This window comes from Periplaneta americana, chromosome 7 (assembly GCF_040183065.1).
Source record: "Periplaneta americana isolate PAMFEO1 chromosome 7, P.americana_PAMFEO1_priV1, whole genome shotgun sequence".
Lineage (NCBI taxonomy): Eukaryota > Metazoa > Arthropoda > Insecta > Blattodea > Blattidae > Periplaneta > Periplaneta americana.
Genome location: NC_091123.1, coordinates 15,054,875 through 15,072,500, shown reverse-complemented (window position 1 = coordinate 15,072,500; position 17,626 = coordinate 15,054,875). Strand labels below are relative to the sequence as shown.

The 17,626-nt window shown below is 33.2% G+C and overlaps 1 protein-coding gene across 1 annotated transcript in view; it reads right to left on the bottom strand.

Annotated features, from left to right (window-relative positions):
- LOC138702937 (prion-like-(Q/N-rich) domain-bearing protein 25) overlaps positions 1-8,766 on the bottom strand; it is a 41,665-nt gene extending 32,899 nt beyond the window's left edge. Inside the window, exon 1 of the mRNA XM_069830350.1 lies at positions 8,542-8,766. Within this exon, the coding sequence (XP_069686451.1) occupies positions 8,542-8,608 (67 nt within the window). The 5' untranslated portion in view covers positions 8,609-8,766. The remainder of the gene's footprint in view (positions 1-8,541) is intronic.
- Between the last annotated feature and the right edge of the window lie 8,860 nt (positions 8,767-17,626).

Genomic DNA, 17,626 nt, shown 5'->3' with positions numbered 1-17,626 from the left:
TATCTATCTATCTATCTATCTATCTATCTATCTATCTATCTATCTATCTATCTATCTATCTATCTATCTATCTATCTATCTATCTATCTATCTATCTATCTATCTATCTATCTATCTATCTATCTATCTATCTATCTATCTATCTATCTATCTATCTATCTATCTATCTATCTATCTATCTATCTATCTATCTATCTATCTATCTATCTATCTATCTATCTATCTATCTATCTATCTATCTATCTATCTATCTATCTATCTATCTATCTATCTATCTATCTATCTATCTATCTATCTATCTATCTATCTATCTATCTATCTATCTATCTATCTATCTATCTATCTATCTATCTATCTATCTATCTATCTATCTATCTATCTATCTATCTATCTATCTATCTATCTATCTATCTATCTATCTATCTATCTATCTATCTATCTATCTATCTATCTATCTATCTATCTATCTATCTATCTATCTATCTATCTATCTATCTATCTATCTATCTATCTATCTATCTATCTATCTATCTATCTATCTATCTATCTATCTATCTATCTATCTATCTATCTATCTATCTATCTATCTATCTATCTATCTATCTATCTATCTATCTATCTATCTATCTATCTATCTATCTATCTATCTATCTATCTATCTATCTATCTATCTATCTATCTATCTATCTATCTATCTATCTATCTATCTATCTATCTATCTATCTATCTATCTATCTATCTATCTATCTATCTATCTATCTATCTATCTATCTATCTATCTATCTATCTATCTATCTATCTATCTATCTATCTATCTATCTATCTATCTATCTATCTATCTATCTATCTATCTATCTATCTATCTATCTATCTATCTATCTATCTATCTATCTATCTATCTATCTATCTATCTATCTATCTATCTATCTATCTATCTATCTATCTATCTATCTATCTATCTATCTATCTATCTATCTATCTATCTATCTATCTATCTATCTATCTATCTATCTATCTATCTATCTATCTATCTATCTATCTATCTATCTATCTATCTATCTATCTATCTATCTATCTATCTATCTATCTATCTATCTATCTATCTATCTATCTATCTATCTATCTATCTATCTATCTATCTATCTATCTATCTATCTATCTATCTATCTATCTATCTATCTATCTATCTATCTATCTATCTATCTATCTATCTATCTATCTATCTATCTATCTATCTATCTATCTATCTATCTATCTATCTATCTATCTATCTATCTATCTATCTATCTATCTATCTATCTATCTATCTATCTATCTATCTATCTATCTATCTATCTATCTATCTATCTATCTATCTATCTATCTATCTATCTATCTATCTATCTATCTATCTATCTATCTATCTATCTATCTATCTATCTATCTATCTATCTATCTATCTATCTATCTATCTATCTATCTATCTATCTATCTATCTATCTATCTATCTATCTATCTATCTATCTATCTATCTATCTATCTATCTATCTATCTATCTATCTATCTATCTATCTATCTATCTATCTATCTATCTATCTATCTATCTATCTATCTATCTATCTATCTATCTATCTATCTATCTATCTATCTATCTATCTATCTATCTATCTATCTATCTATCTATCTATCTATCTATCTATCTATCTATCTATCTATCTATCTATCTATCTATCTATCTATCTATCTATCTATCTATCTATCTATCTATCTATCTATCTATCTATCTATCTATCTATCTATCTATCTATCTATCTATCTATCTATCTATCTATCTATCTATCTATCTATCTATCTATCTATCTATCTATCTATCTATCTATCTATCTATCTATCTATCTATCTATCTATCTATCTATCTATCTATCTATCTATCTATCTATCTATCTATCTATCTATCTATCTATCTATCTATCTATCTATCTATCTATCTATCTATCTATCTATCTATCTATCTATCTATCTATCTATCTATCTATCTATCTATCTATCTATCTATCTATCTATCTATCTATCTATCTATCTATCTATCTATCTATCTATCTATCTATCTATCTATCTATCTATCTATCTATCTATCTATCTATCTATCTATCTATCTATCTATCTATCTATCTATCTATCTATCTATCTATCTATCTATCTATCTATCTATCTATCTATCTATCTATCTATCTATCTATCTATCTATCTATCTATCTATCTATCTATCTATCTATCTATCTATCTATCTATCTATCTATCTATCTATCTATCTATCTATCTATCTATCTATCTATCTATCTATCTATCTATCTATCTATCTATCTATCTATCTATCTATCTATCTATCTATCTATCTATCTATCTATCTATCTATCTATCTATCTATCTATCTATCTATCTATCTATCTATCTATCTATCTATCTATCTATCTATCTATCTATCTATCTATCTATCTATCTATCTATCTATCTATCTATCTATCTATCTATCTATCTATCTATCTATCTATCTATCTATCTATCTATCTATCTATCTATCTATCTATCTATCTATCTATCTATCTATCTATCTATCTATCTATCTATCTATCTATCTATCTATCTATCTATCTATCTATCTATCTATCTATCTATCTATCTATCTATCTATCTATCTATCTATCTATCTATCTATCTATCTATCTATCTATCTATCTATCTATCTATCTATCTATCTATCTATCTATCTATCTATCTATCTATCTATCTATCTATCTATCTATCTATCTATCTATCTATCTATCTATCTATCTATCTATCTATCTATCTATCTATCTATCTATCTATCTATCTATCTATCTATCTATCTATCTATCTATCTATCTATCTATCTATCTATCTATCTATCTATCTATCTATCTATCTATCTATCTATCTATCTATCTATCTATCTATCTATCTATCTATCTATCTATCTATCTATCTATCTATCTATCTATCTATCTATCTATCTATCTATCTATCTATCTATCTATCTATCTATCTATCTATCTATCTATCTATCTATCTATCTATCTATCTATCTATCTATCTATCTATCTATCTATCTATCTATCTATCTATCTATCTATCTATCTATCTATCTATCTATCTATCTATCTATCTATCTATCTATCTATCTATCTATCTATCTATCTATCTATCTATCTATCTATCTATCTATCTATCTATCTATCTATCTATCTATCTATCTATCTATCTATCTATCTATCTATCTATCTATCTATCTATCTATCTATCTATCTATCTATCTATCTATCTATCTATCTATCTATCTATCTATCTATCTATCTATCTATCTATCTATCTATCTATCTATCTATCTATCTATCTATCTATCTATCTATCTATCTATCTATCTATCTATCTATCTATCTATCTATCTATCTATCTATCTATCTATCTATCTATCTATCTATCTATCTATCTATCTATCTATCTATCTATCTATCTATCTATCTATCTATCTATCTATCTATCTATCTATCTATCTATCTATCTATCTATCTATCTATCTATCTATCTATCTATCTATCTATCTATCTATCTATCTATCTATCTATCTATCTATCTATCTATCTATCTATCTATCTATCTATCTATCTATCTATCTATCTATCTATCTATCTATCTATCTATCTATCTATCTATCTATCTATCTATCTATCTATCTATCTATCTATCTATCTATCTATCTATCTATCTATCTATCTATCTATCTATCTATCTATCTATCTATCTATCTATCTATCTATCTATCTATCTATCTATCTATCTATCTATCTATCTATCTATCTATCTATCTATCTATCTATCTATCTATCTATCTATCTATCTATCTATCTATCTATCTATCTATCTATCTATCTATCTATCTATCTATCTATCTATCTATCTATCTATCTATCTATCTATCTATCTATCTATCTATCTATCTATCTATCTATCTATCTATCTATCTATCTATCTATCTATCTATCTATCTATCTATCTATCTATCTATCTATCTATCTATCTATCTATCTATCTATCTATCTATCTATCTATCTATCTATCTATCTATCTATCTATCTATCTATCTATCTATCTATCTATCTATCTATCTATCTATCTATCTATCTATCTATCTATCTATCTATCTATCTATCTATCTATCTATCTATCTATCTATCTATCTATCTATCTATCTATCTATCTATCTATCTATCTATCTATCTATCTATCTATCTATCTATCTATCTATCTATCTATCTATCTATCTATCTATCTATCTATCTATCTATCTATCTATCTATCTATCTATCTATCTATCTATCTATCTATCTATCTATCTATCTATCTATCTATCTATCTATCTATCTATCTATCTATCTATCTATCTATCTATCTATCTATCTATCTATCTATCTATCTATCTATCTATCTATCTATCTATCTATCTATCTATCTATCTATCTATCTATCTATCTATCTATCTATCTATCTATCTATCTATCTATCTATCTATCTATCTATCTATCTATCTATCTATCTATCTATCTATCTATCTATCTATCTATCTATCTATCTATCTATCTATCTATCTATCTATCTATCTATCTATCTATCTATCTATCTATCTATCTATCTATCTATCTATCTATCTATCTATCTATCTATCTATCTATCTATCTATCTATCTATCTATCTATCTATCTATCTATCTATCTATCTATCTATCTATCTATCTATCTATCTATCTATCTATCTATCTATCTATCTATCTATCTATCTATCTATCTATCTATCTATCTATCTATCTATCTATCTATCTATCTATCTATCTATCTATCTATCTATCTATCTATCTATCTATCTATCTATCTATCTATCTATCTATCTATCTATCTATCTATCTATCTATCTATCTATCTATCTATCTATCTATCTATCTATCTATCTATCTATCTATCTATCTATCTATCTATCTATCTATCTATCTATCTATCTATCTATCTATCTATCTATCTATCTATCTATCTATCTATCTATCTATCTATCTATCTATCTATCTATCTATCTATCTATCTATCTATCTATCTATCTATCTATCTATCTATCTATCTATCTATCTATCTATCTATCTATCTATCTATCTATCTATCTATCTATCTATCTATCTATCTATCTATCTATCTATCTATCTATCTATCTATCTATCTATCTATCTATCTATCTATCTATCTATCTATCTATCTATCTATCTATCTATCTATCTATCTATCTATCTATCTATCTATCTATCTATCTATCTATCTATCTATCTATCTATCTATCTATCTATCTATCTATCTATCTATCTATCTATCTATCTATCTATCTATCTATCTATCTATCTATCTATCTATCTATCTATCTATCTATCTATCTATCTATCTATCTATCTATCTATCTATCTATCTATCTATCTATCTATCTATCTATCTATCTATCTATCTATCTATCTATCTATCTATCTATCTATCTATCTATCTATCTATCTATCTATCTATCTATCTATCTATCTATCTATCTATCTATCTATCTATCTATCTATCTATCTATCTATCTATCTATCTATCTATCTATCTATCTATCTATCTATCTATCTATCTATCTATCTATCTATCTATCTATCTATCTATCTATCTATCTATCTATCTATCTATCTATCTATCTATCTATCTATCTATCTATCTATCTATCTATCTATCTATCTATCTATCTATCTATCTATCTATCTATCTATCTATCTATCTATCTATCTATCTATCTATCTATCTATCTATCTATCTATCTATCTATCTATCTATCTATCTATCTATCTATCTATCTATCTATCTATCTATCTATCTATCTATCTATCTATCTATCTATCTATCTATCTATCTATCTATCTATCTATCTATCTATCTATCTATCTATCTATCTATCTATCTATCTATCTATCTATCTATCTATCTATCTATCTATCTATCTATCTATCTATCTATCTATCTATCTATCTATCTATCTATCTATCTATCTATCTATCTATCTATCTATCTATCTATCTATCTATCTATCTATCTATCTATCTATCTATCTATCTATCTATCTATCTATCTATCTATCTATCTATCTATCTATCTATCTATCTATCTATCTATCTATCTATCTATCTATCTATCTATCTATCTATCTATCTATCTATCTATCTATCTATCTATCTATCTATCTATCTATCTATCTATCTATCTATCTATCTATCTATCTATCTATCTATCTATCTATCTATCTATCTATCTATCTATCTATCTATCTATCTATCTATCTATCTATCTATCTATCTATCTATCTATCTATCTATCTATCTATCTATCTATCTATCTATCTATCTATCTATCTATCTATCTATCTATCTATCTATCTATCTATCTATCTATCTATCTATCTATCTATCTATCTATCTATCTATCTATCTATCTATCTATCTATCTATCTATCTATCTATCTATCTTCTATCTATCTATCTATCTATCTATCTATCTATCTATCTATCTATCTATCTATCTATCTATCTATCTATCTATCTATCTATCTATCTATCTATCTATCTATCTATCTATCTATCTATCTATCTATCTATCTATCTATCTATCTACAGTCCCAAATTGATGTATACACATTTTGAAACACTATTTCTCAGCAACGAGATGAGACAGAAATACGATTTATGCGGTTTTGTATTCCTTAAGCCCGTACATGTTTAAAATAGCCCACTTCCGCCACAGTACACTCCCAACAACGATGTGCAACAGAGCGAAATACCAACTGGATTGTTGCTAATGGAATATAATTACAGGCATGTTCAATCTGAACTCCCAGTTCCTCCACTCTTTGTGGTTTTGTGGCATACACTGTGTCCTTTAGAGCTCCCCATAGGTAGAAGTCTGGAGGGGTTAAATCCGGAGATCAAGGCTGGAACTCCGCAGCACTTCCTCTTCATCCTATCCATCTCTGGGTCGTCCTCATTTAGTACGTGGACAAGTCTCGGAATGTAAGGCTTCCATTTCTGAGCTCGCAAAATTCGACGAACACTAGATTTGCTGATACCAATCTCACTAGAACATTGACTTCTTTGGGGATTGTGCAAAAGCCTGCATGATTGCATCAACACTCTCGTTATCGGTGGAACTTCTCTTTCTTCCGCACCGCCCTTTCAACACATCTGGCACCGTTCCAACGACTTCAAACTTGTCTCGGATTCTTGTGATAGGTAACCTTGTTGGTGGTTGTATTCCAAATTCAACCCTCCAACGCCGTTGAACCTCAACAACATTCTCCACTTTCCACTAACATTTCAGTAGGCGTATACACTTACGCTCATCGAATGATAATTGCTCCGCCATGTTTGTTCATAAACAGATGAACATGTTTCCATGCTTTCCACTGCCTTCTGAATCATAAACCGTAAAAATCGTATTTCTATTTCATTTTTTTTTCTGTGAAATAGTATTTCAAAGATTGTGTAGGCTACATCAATTTGGGACACACTATTTTTATTCATTTATTCTTTCATTTATTCATTCATTTAAATAAAATAACCTTGTGAATTTCGGTGTTTTTATAGTCCAATATCGGCCTAAACATTAATGAATTATTTATTTTACTCATAAAACCTTTGGAAATATTCTCAATATTCATGCCGCAACAATAGGAAATATTGATCACTGCCTCCTTGATTATCAGTAGACCTATCGTTGGGATGAATGGGAATTCCATGAGTATTTTTATGACCCCCTGTGTACACTACAGATAATATACCGTACCGGTAGTGCTTTAAACAGAATGGTATGATGAATGATTTCCTTTATTTCTGAAAATAGATTTCTAAAATCTTAAGCTTCCTCTCCTGTGTACATTCGAAGTCGATTGTTGCCGAGTTCAAGCGACATAACTAAGTACGAAATTCAATCATCCATTAAGGAAACGCTCCAAATTCACTCTTTTTTCATATTATAGTCCTTTAAGCTACGAGTAAAACACCTATTCCTACTTTTAAACGTCCCAACTCCAACGGAAACACTTTTCTTGTGATAAAATAATCCAACTTCACACACGAAAGTCGTAATTATAGAATTATAGCTTATATAGTCCTACTAGTAACATTTAGCGTTTTAAAATGATGATGATAATGATGATGACGATGATGATGACGACGACGACGTTATTGTAGGCCTATAATCACGAGTTGAGGTTTCACATGATCGATAAGCATTTATTTCCGGCATAAGTAGGACTTTGTATCTAAATAATTATCTACAAAGTCTGTCGCATCTCGCTTAAAAATAAGCAAAACTCATGCATTTAAGACATAAAAATTGTACTTCCAACACCAATATTATAGTTCTTATAGGTCATATTTTAAGTTATTACTGTAAAACAATAACATTAATTTTTATTATACTGTTATTGACATACCTTTTGTTTTTGACGTCATCAGCAGCAAGAAGAAAAGAAACGAAAGAGATACTTCAACGTTAAACATTGTTCCAGTTTTCTTTTTTTATATATAACTAATTAAAATCTCCCTTGTGGGGATGTGGCCACTGTCGAATAATAGTTATGTATCTGTGGTTAAAGAGACTATGGACCGCTATCGCAGTTTACGTGGATAAATCAGCCAGATAAACCTTATCTATTCTTGTTCACTTGATAACGTGATGGAACGTGGAGCGATACGCAGACAATATTTCGCCATCCTACTCGATCCGTAAATAGAGATCCCTTTAAGCGTATAAAGAATCAGTATAAATAATTTAAGACAGACAAGAAGGGGTTTACCGGAGACTTTGAAATTATGTTCTGTAGGTCTACTCACAAATTTATAGGAAAGATCTATGTGTTGAGAACATTGGATTACGTTCGTATTCAGGGAAAGTGGAGATATGAATAGAAGAATCCTACTGGCTGGGTACGTCACAAATAACGAAGTCCACTTGACTGACCGACAACCAAAGAGTTTGTAATATATAACTAGAGACACCAACGGCGCTAGTTTCGCGTACAAAATTGAACCGCTGTTCGGCCGCCATTAAAGGGAGTTGATGCTTCGCCGGGAGTGCGAGTGCGAGTCTACTACTGGGCCTACTAGTGCCACAAAAACTAGGCCTACTATTACCACTACCGGTACTACTAGGTCTATTATTACCACTACTACTAGGCCTACTATTACCACTACTACTAGGCCTACTATTATCGCTACTAATTGTATTAAAAAGTCTGTACTGACCTCTAACTTGGTGGTCATCAACTACACAATGAATAGATTGTTTTATGATCAAATTTATTCTCATTATATTTTAAATCTGTTTCCAGAATTTTGATGATCTCATATTTCACCACTAAATATTTTCAAAGCACCATATACCTTCCTCTTCCTTTGCATGAAAGGACTGAAATATAGATCACTTGAAATATTACAGTAAATATCCATTATTATGTCCTTAAAACAATACTAGCAATACTGAAAATTAATGCTGACATTGCCATTATCCACTATTTCACATACTTATCCCAAGTGTATATGGGTGATTTAATTTATTTTTTAGAATATCGCCAAAGATGAATCATTATAATACTTTAATAAATATAGCGCTCCTCTGCATTCATGTTTATTTCATCACGACTCATCCCTTGTAAAAGATGTTTAAAACAGTGTCTATCAGCAGGCTACATCAATGTATTGTGGTACTGTTTTCGAATTTTGCGCCGCAAACACTCCCTTTAATGGCGGATGCTAGCCGATTCAATTTGTGACATTTTTCTTGCCTGCCACTCACGGGTATGTGTCTCTAGTAAGTATTACAAACTCTTTGCCGACAACTGAGAACTGGAAACGAGATAAGGCAGCCAGAAAATGGCGAATGTTATGAAAATGATACACGCTTAACCTTATTGTAATAAAAGAGCTCCAGAGTTAATTTGAAGTTAAAAAAGAATAAAAATAAATACACAATATGTTTTTCTCGCTTGGTTATTTAACGACGCTCTACCAACTGGATGTTAGGAGAAAATCCACAAATGATTTGGAAAAACAAGGGAATTTTACTTGAAGCTAGTAAGGAGATAGATTTGGAAATAAATCCCGAAAACACAAAGTATGTAATTATGTCTCGTGACGAGAACATAGTACGAAATGGAAATATAAAAATTAGAAATTTATCTTCCGAAGAGGTGGAAAAATTCAAATACCTGGGAGCTACAGTAACAAATATAAATGACACTCGGGAGGACATTAAACGCAGAATAAATATGGGAAATGCCTGTTATTATTCGGTTGAGAAGTTTTGTAATGTAGTCTACTCTCAAAAAAGCTGAAAGTTAGAATTTATAAAACAGTTATATTAGCCTACCGGTTGTTCCGTATGGTTGTGAAACTTGGACTCTTTCTTTGAGAGAGGAACAGAGGTTAAGGGGTTTGAGAATAAGGTGCTTAGGAAAATATTTGGGACTAAGAGGGTTGAAGTTACAGAAGAATGGAGAAAGTTACATAAAACAGAACTGTATACATTGTATTCTTCACCTGACATAATTAGGAATATTAAATCCAGACGTTTGAGATGGGCAGGGCATGGAGCACGTATGGGTGAATCCAGAAATGCATATAGAGTGTTAGTTGGGAAGTCGGAGGAAAAAAGACCTTTGGGGAGGCCGAGACGTAGATGGGAGGATAATATTAAAATTTATTTAAGGGAGGTGGGATATGGTGGTTGAGACTGGATTAATCTTGCTCATGATAGGGACCAATGAGGGGCTTATGTGAGGCCGAAAATGAACCTCCGGGTTCTCTAAAAGCCATAAGTAAGTAAATTTCAGCTATTAGGTTAATTTAGCGTCGATAGGATTGGTGATGGCGAGATGAGGCCGAGGATTCGCCATAGAATACCTGACATTCGCCGTAGGGGAAAAATCTCGGGGAGGGGAGGAAACAACCAGGTAATCAGATCGGAAAGTTGTCAAACGAGGCCGCAAGCCGAGTTTGATAACCAGTCGAGTATTGTAATATGAAGTTATGATAAGTATATCGTACAACGGTTTATCCACTTTGATAAAAAAATATTCTTTTAATAAAAGTAATTGTATCATTTTTATTAGTTTTGAACATGTCTTTTGTGGAGAGGCGATTGTGTTATTATTAGTTTCTTCCTGCGAGAAGCGATTCGTTTGTGTTTGTTTTATTAGCTTTGAACTCGATAGGGTTTTGTTTATAACAGAAGAACAGCAACACTAGGAGAAATAAACAAACGTTGTTCGAATGAGTTGGAAAGAGGATTCAGATATTGAAAATGCTGCAAATTCTGCAATTGAATGTTTATAACAAATGGTGAACATATTGTTGTTAATGTTTATAATTAATGAAATCAATTCCATTTTATTTTATTTTATGTCTGGTTCACATTACGCAACCAGTTAGGTAATAAGTGTCATTACCTAACTAGTTGCGTAATAAAAGTATAATTACCTATTAGTTGCGTAATAGAAGTATCATTACTTAACTAGTTGCGTAATGAACTTGTTTACAGCATTTTATTAGTGATGTAAAGTCCAGATTACATAATCAAAATGGATAAAAGTTATTTAAGTTTCAGTGTGATGTTAAAACATGAGACTTTTATGTCATTCTGCTAACGAACATAAGAAATAAGTTCATCTCTTAGCACTGGCTGAATAAACAAAATACCGTTTATTTCAAAGGAACGAGCTAAATGCGTGTTTTGTTTTACATAACTACACCGGACGGGACCAGAACGGCATCCCGCTTTGTGAATTCCAGAAACCTTTCCATTCCGTCTCGTAAGAAATGCCTGTTGTCCGTTCCGGTTCGTTTTAATTTGCTATTAATTAGATATGATATTTCAATATAGTCTGCGACTGGTATGAATTAAATTGTTAAAAATACTGACGATACTGTCGGTAGGCCTACTGCTTTATCGTATTACAGCATTCGTGTGAGCTCTGACTAATGTATATCGTTGAAGTTCTGAATAATAGAACAGCATTAATATAACATATTATAAGGACCGGGACTGAGCAACACTTTATCACTCCATATCGAGCTAATGCTCGTTATAGGCCACTGCTAGGCAGCGAGTCGAATTTTTTATTGTAATTATAAACAGCGACCTGAGTATCCATTTTAAATACTTTGCGAAACAAAGGTTCCAGTTATAAGTGTAGGGTTTAAAAATCATTCTCTTTCGGTAGTAATATCTAATAACATACGCGTTGAAACAAATTATTAAGGATGTGTGCATTTTATTCAGTAACTTTTTTTGGCAGAATGAAGTGACTACTTTTCGTGGTTTCCGTCTGTGTAAACATGACAAAGGGATGAAATTTTCCGAAGACATGTTTTCGAGATTTTTATATTAACTGATGTCTGTATAAACATCTCAATGTTATACGTGCAGAGTGAACTGTAAGTAATGTCATTAATTTCAGGGGTTATTCTTTGATATATTTCTAACAAAAAAGTTCAATACAGTTTTGTTCGTTGTTGCTTTCTTTTTGAGATAAAAATTGTTGTATATCAAACTTTTCATAGCATGTTTTGGAAAGGCATTGATTGAATTCCCAATATTCTCAGTCAGTTTAGGAGAACAGTGTATTATGATAATAAACGATTGAAATAATTTTAGTTTTGGTCTTTAAGGGTGCTATTCATAGACATTTCGCTAGCCCGCGCTACGAGCGTGCTAAACTAGCCCCGGCTATCGACTGGTTACTTGTACAGGATTCATATCATATCATATCGCTAACACTGGTTTATGAATACGAAAAACGTTAGTTCGCTGATCATCCACCGGAAGCCCGCGCTAAGAATGTCTATGAATACGACCCTAAATGTGCTAACTTGTTAACATTATCTAAAATTCTATCCTATCGCATGAAACGTGTTTAAGCATTACGCGATCTGCAGAAATGGATTCCATTTTGCTTACATCAGGAAAACCACTTGGACATGGTGTTCCAGCAGGATGGCCACCATCTCAGTGAGGAAAAATGGGCCAATTACATGGCCTCCAAATTCTGTGAGACTTTGACACTACCCTGTTTCTTTGTTTGAGGTTTTGTAAAGAAAGATGTCTAAGCATAGCAACCCAGGGATATTGGTGATCACAAAACAAAAATTCTGTCAGCTTTTGAAAAAAATTACTCTGAGATGTAGTAAGATCACACATGGAAGGAATTAACCTCACGATATGAAATTGTGTTCTGTACGCAATAGTGGCACGCTGAGGTATAATATGGCGAAAACTCCCATTCTTCTAGAATGTATTTACAGATTAGGCCTACTGAAAAATAAATAGCAACCGTTCTCATGTTTTATTTAATGTATTTTATATTTATTATTAACTTCGAATTGGCTTATGCCAGGTGGCAGTATCACGTAATGTAATACAAAGGACATTTTACATAGGCAATACTAATTTACGATATGAGTATCGGAAGGTTTCACATTATAATACGAGATTGGAAAGTTGTCAAAGGAGACCGCAGGCCGAGTTTGATAACCATTCGATTATTGTAATATGAAGTTATCCTACGACATTTTATCCGCTTGGATAAAAAATTAATTGTTAATAAAAATAAATAATTGTATTATTTTTATTAGTTCTGAACATGTCTTTTGTAGCAACAGTAACAAATGTAAATGACACTCGGGAGGACATTAAACGCAGAATAAATATAGGAAATGCCTGTTATTATTCGGTTGAGAAGTTTTGTCATACAGTCTACTCTCAAAAAAGCTGAAAGTTAGAATTTATAAAACATTTATATTACCGGTTGTTCTTTATGATTGTGAAAGTTGGACTCTCACTTTGCGAGAGGAACATAGGTTAAGGGTGTTTGAGAATAAGGTGCTTAGGAAAATATTTGGGGCTAAGAGGGATGAAGTTACAGGAGAATGGAGACGGTTACACAACACAGAACTGCACGCATTGTATTCATCTGACATAATTAGGAACATTAAATCCAGACGTTTGAGATGGGCAGGGCATGTAACACGTATGGGCGAATCCAGAAATGCATATAGAGTGTTAGTTGGGAGACCGGAGGGAAAAAGACCTTTGGGGAGGCCGAGACGTAGATGGGAGGATAATATTAAAATGGATTTGAGGGAGGTGGGGTATGATGATAGAGACTGGATTAATCTTGCACAGGATAGGGACCAATGGCGGGCTTATGTGAGGGCGGCAATGAACCTCCGGGTTCCTTAAAAGCCAGTAAGTAAGCTAAATTTCCAGGAGTCTTGGGTGCCATTGTTTGCACACATGTTGAAATTCAGTTCCCTTGAGGAAACAGAAGTGAACTGTAACGCAATAGAAAAGGTTACTTTTCACTTAATATCCGGACAATATGTGACACGAGACTTTTGATTAGAGACATTGTTGCTTGGTGGTCAGGATCTGTTCATGACAGCAAATCTTGAATAATTCTAGAATTCGAGCAGAATTTGAAACTGAAAGAATTCCAGAAGGTGTCCTTATAGGAGACAGTGATTATCCTTTAAGAAATTACTTATTGGTACTTACCCCATTTTTGCACCCAGAGACGAGAAGTCGGGAGAATTATAACACAGCACACATACAAACAAGGAATTGTGTTCAGAGGATGTATGGGATTTGGAAGAGGCGATTTCCAGTTTTAAGTATGGATCTTCGTACGAAGATAAACAATAGCCTCACTATTATAGTACCAACAGCAGTTCTACATAACATTGCAGTGTTAACGAAGGATACTGTACCTTCAGATGATTGGGTACTTCACCAATACTTCGCTGAAATGAGAAATATGGAGTCACAGGATATGGAACATGTTCTACATATTGTGCAACAGAACGAAGAGAGAACAGCAGTAGTCATGAGGAATGCTATAGCAGAACAACACTTCGCTTGGTGAATAAACGCTAATTAAAAACTTCTTATTTTAATGATTTCTCACACACAATCACATGTCCCTATATTAATCGGAAATGACTACATGTAATCTATACGCAATAAACATTACAACATGAAACATTTGAAAAGACGCAGACTTGTTTGAAAGAAATTAAAGCAATATATTATCAAGTTACTGATGACAAAATAAAAGAAAAAAAAAACACATTGAAAATATTTGCACTTTTAGATCTCACGTAAACTCAACAATTGTTTTTGAATTATAGTCACGACGCTGTTATTCCCGGCGTGACTCCTCCTCTTTGCTTACATCTTAGGAAGGGAAGGCTCTATAAAGTCTAGGTAGTTAGTATCGTTCGCCATTTTTGTTATTTCGTTGCCGAGCTACCAGATGAGGAATCTATTTGCCGCATCGTTAAACATTATCATGTCGTAGCTCCTATGATAATAAATCAAACACACTGTAATTCAGGAAATAATTGAGCGGCAAATAACGTCCTCGTGTGCTTTCTGCGATCGCCAACGAAAGAGCTGAAAGGGCGGGCGATTATATTAAGTATTTATGGAGCCTTAGGAAATACATAACGTCATAATCAGCGAATCACAAGACTCACACATTTAAATGTAGTCGACCTGCAACGTGATTGGCTGCCGGAAATAGGAGCGACGGGACTATAGCTGCTGTTCGATTCGTTTCAGGCGGTTTTGGTCTCTCTTTTTAGATCCGAATCTTGTCGGTCATACGACATTTCGGTCAATACGGCATTACGATAGAACGATACCCGGGTAATGCCACGTTTCGGTATCACGCACATAATGGTCATCCGATTGTGTTGGCTGTATCATAGCAGTAGTCTATCCATCATTCGATTGTATTGTTCTATATACTAGCAATGTATACATCATTCGTATTCGGTTTAGAATCACTTTAATTTTCGTTTCGTCACTACTTTTGCAAAATTCTGATTTATAACTGAATTCCTATAGTGGAAATGGCAAAACTAATTCAGTCCAACAATGCTGTCGAAGGCTGAAAGAAAGAAGTTTCTACACTTCAACCTTCACTCTGAAAATTTATACGAGGCGCATCCAGAAAGTAAGTTTCCCGATTTTTTCCCCTTGAAAGTAAACGTAATTAGCCGTGTCAATTGCGCATGCGTAACAGATCTATGACGTATCAATCATATGCCAGCCGGACAGGTCCCGCCTGGTGCCAGTAGCTTGGCAGTAGTGGTCCGAAATGGTAGCTCTTATTCCTTCTCCCGCCGCCTGCGAGGTTCGGTCGGTGATAAAGTTCTTTAATGCACAAAGCATTGCGCCAATTGAAATTCATCGGCAGCTCTGTCAGGTCTATGGGCCGAACATCATGAGTAAGCAGATGGTGCGTCGCTGGTGTAGGCAGTTTTCCGAAGGTCGTCAAAATGTCCATGATGAGCGCAGTGGGCGACCGTCCCTCATCAATGATGATCGTGTTGAGCTGGTGCGACAGTGTATCATGGAGAACCGTCACTTCACGATTACGGAGCTGAGCAGTTATTTTCCGCAGATATCGCGATCCTTGTTGCATGAGATTGTCTCTAAGCACCTGCTGTTCAAAAAAGTGTGTGCCAGGTGGGTGCCGAAAAACCTGACACCCGAACACAAAATGCAACGTTTAGGAGCAGCACTCACATTTCTGCAACGGTATCACGATGACGGCGACGAGTTCCTCGGCAGGATCGTCACGGGCGATGAGACTTGGATTTCGCACTTCACCCTGGAAACCAAGCAGCAGTCAATGCATTGGCGGCATAGTGGATCTCCGGTCAGGACGAAATTCAAACAGACGCTGTCGGTACGGAAAGTGATGTGCACGGTGTTCTGGGAGAGGAAGGGCAGTCTGCTCATTGACTTCCTTCCAAGAGGTGAAACAGAGACTGTTACTGTGAAACACTGCGAAAATTGCGACGTGCCATTCAAAACAAGAGGCGTGGAATGCTTACTGCAGGTGTTGTGCTCCTCCATGACAATGCTCGTCCACATACGGCTCGGCGCACAGCAGCTATTTTGACGGAATTTGGTTGGGAGTTGTTTGATCATCCACCCTACAGTCCTGATCTTGCTCCCAGCGATTTTCACGTTTTCTTGCACCTCAAGAAATTCCTGTCGTCCGGTGAGCGTTTTGGCAACGACGAAGAGCTGAAAACGTCTGTCACACGCTGGTTCCATTCACAGGCGGCAGAGTTCTACGACAGAGGGATACAAAAGTTGATCCCGCGATACGACAAGTGTCTCAATTCTGATGATGGCTATGTTGAAAAATAGCTGAAACATAACTGTACCTGTTGCCAATAAATGTTTTCCTGAAAGTGTGTGTTCTTTTTTTTTTTTAATAGGAAAACTTACTTTCTGGATGCGCCTCGTAGATAAGCTCAAAGCAGAATAACATGACATGAACAAGGTAGGCCTATTACAGGGACAGAGGAATGTGAAACCTGTCCTGAACAATAAGTATATTAACAACCAGGAGCAACTACTAGCTGTAGTGCAAAGATATGAAAAATATAAAGATGGCGGACAGATGGATATTTATCTAATAACTGTAGCGCACACACTGAAAT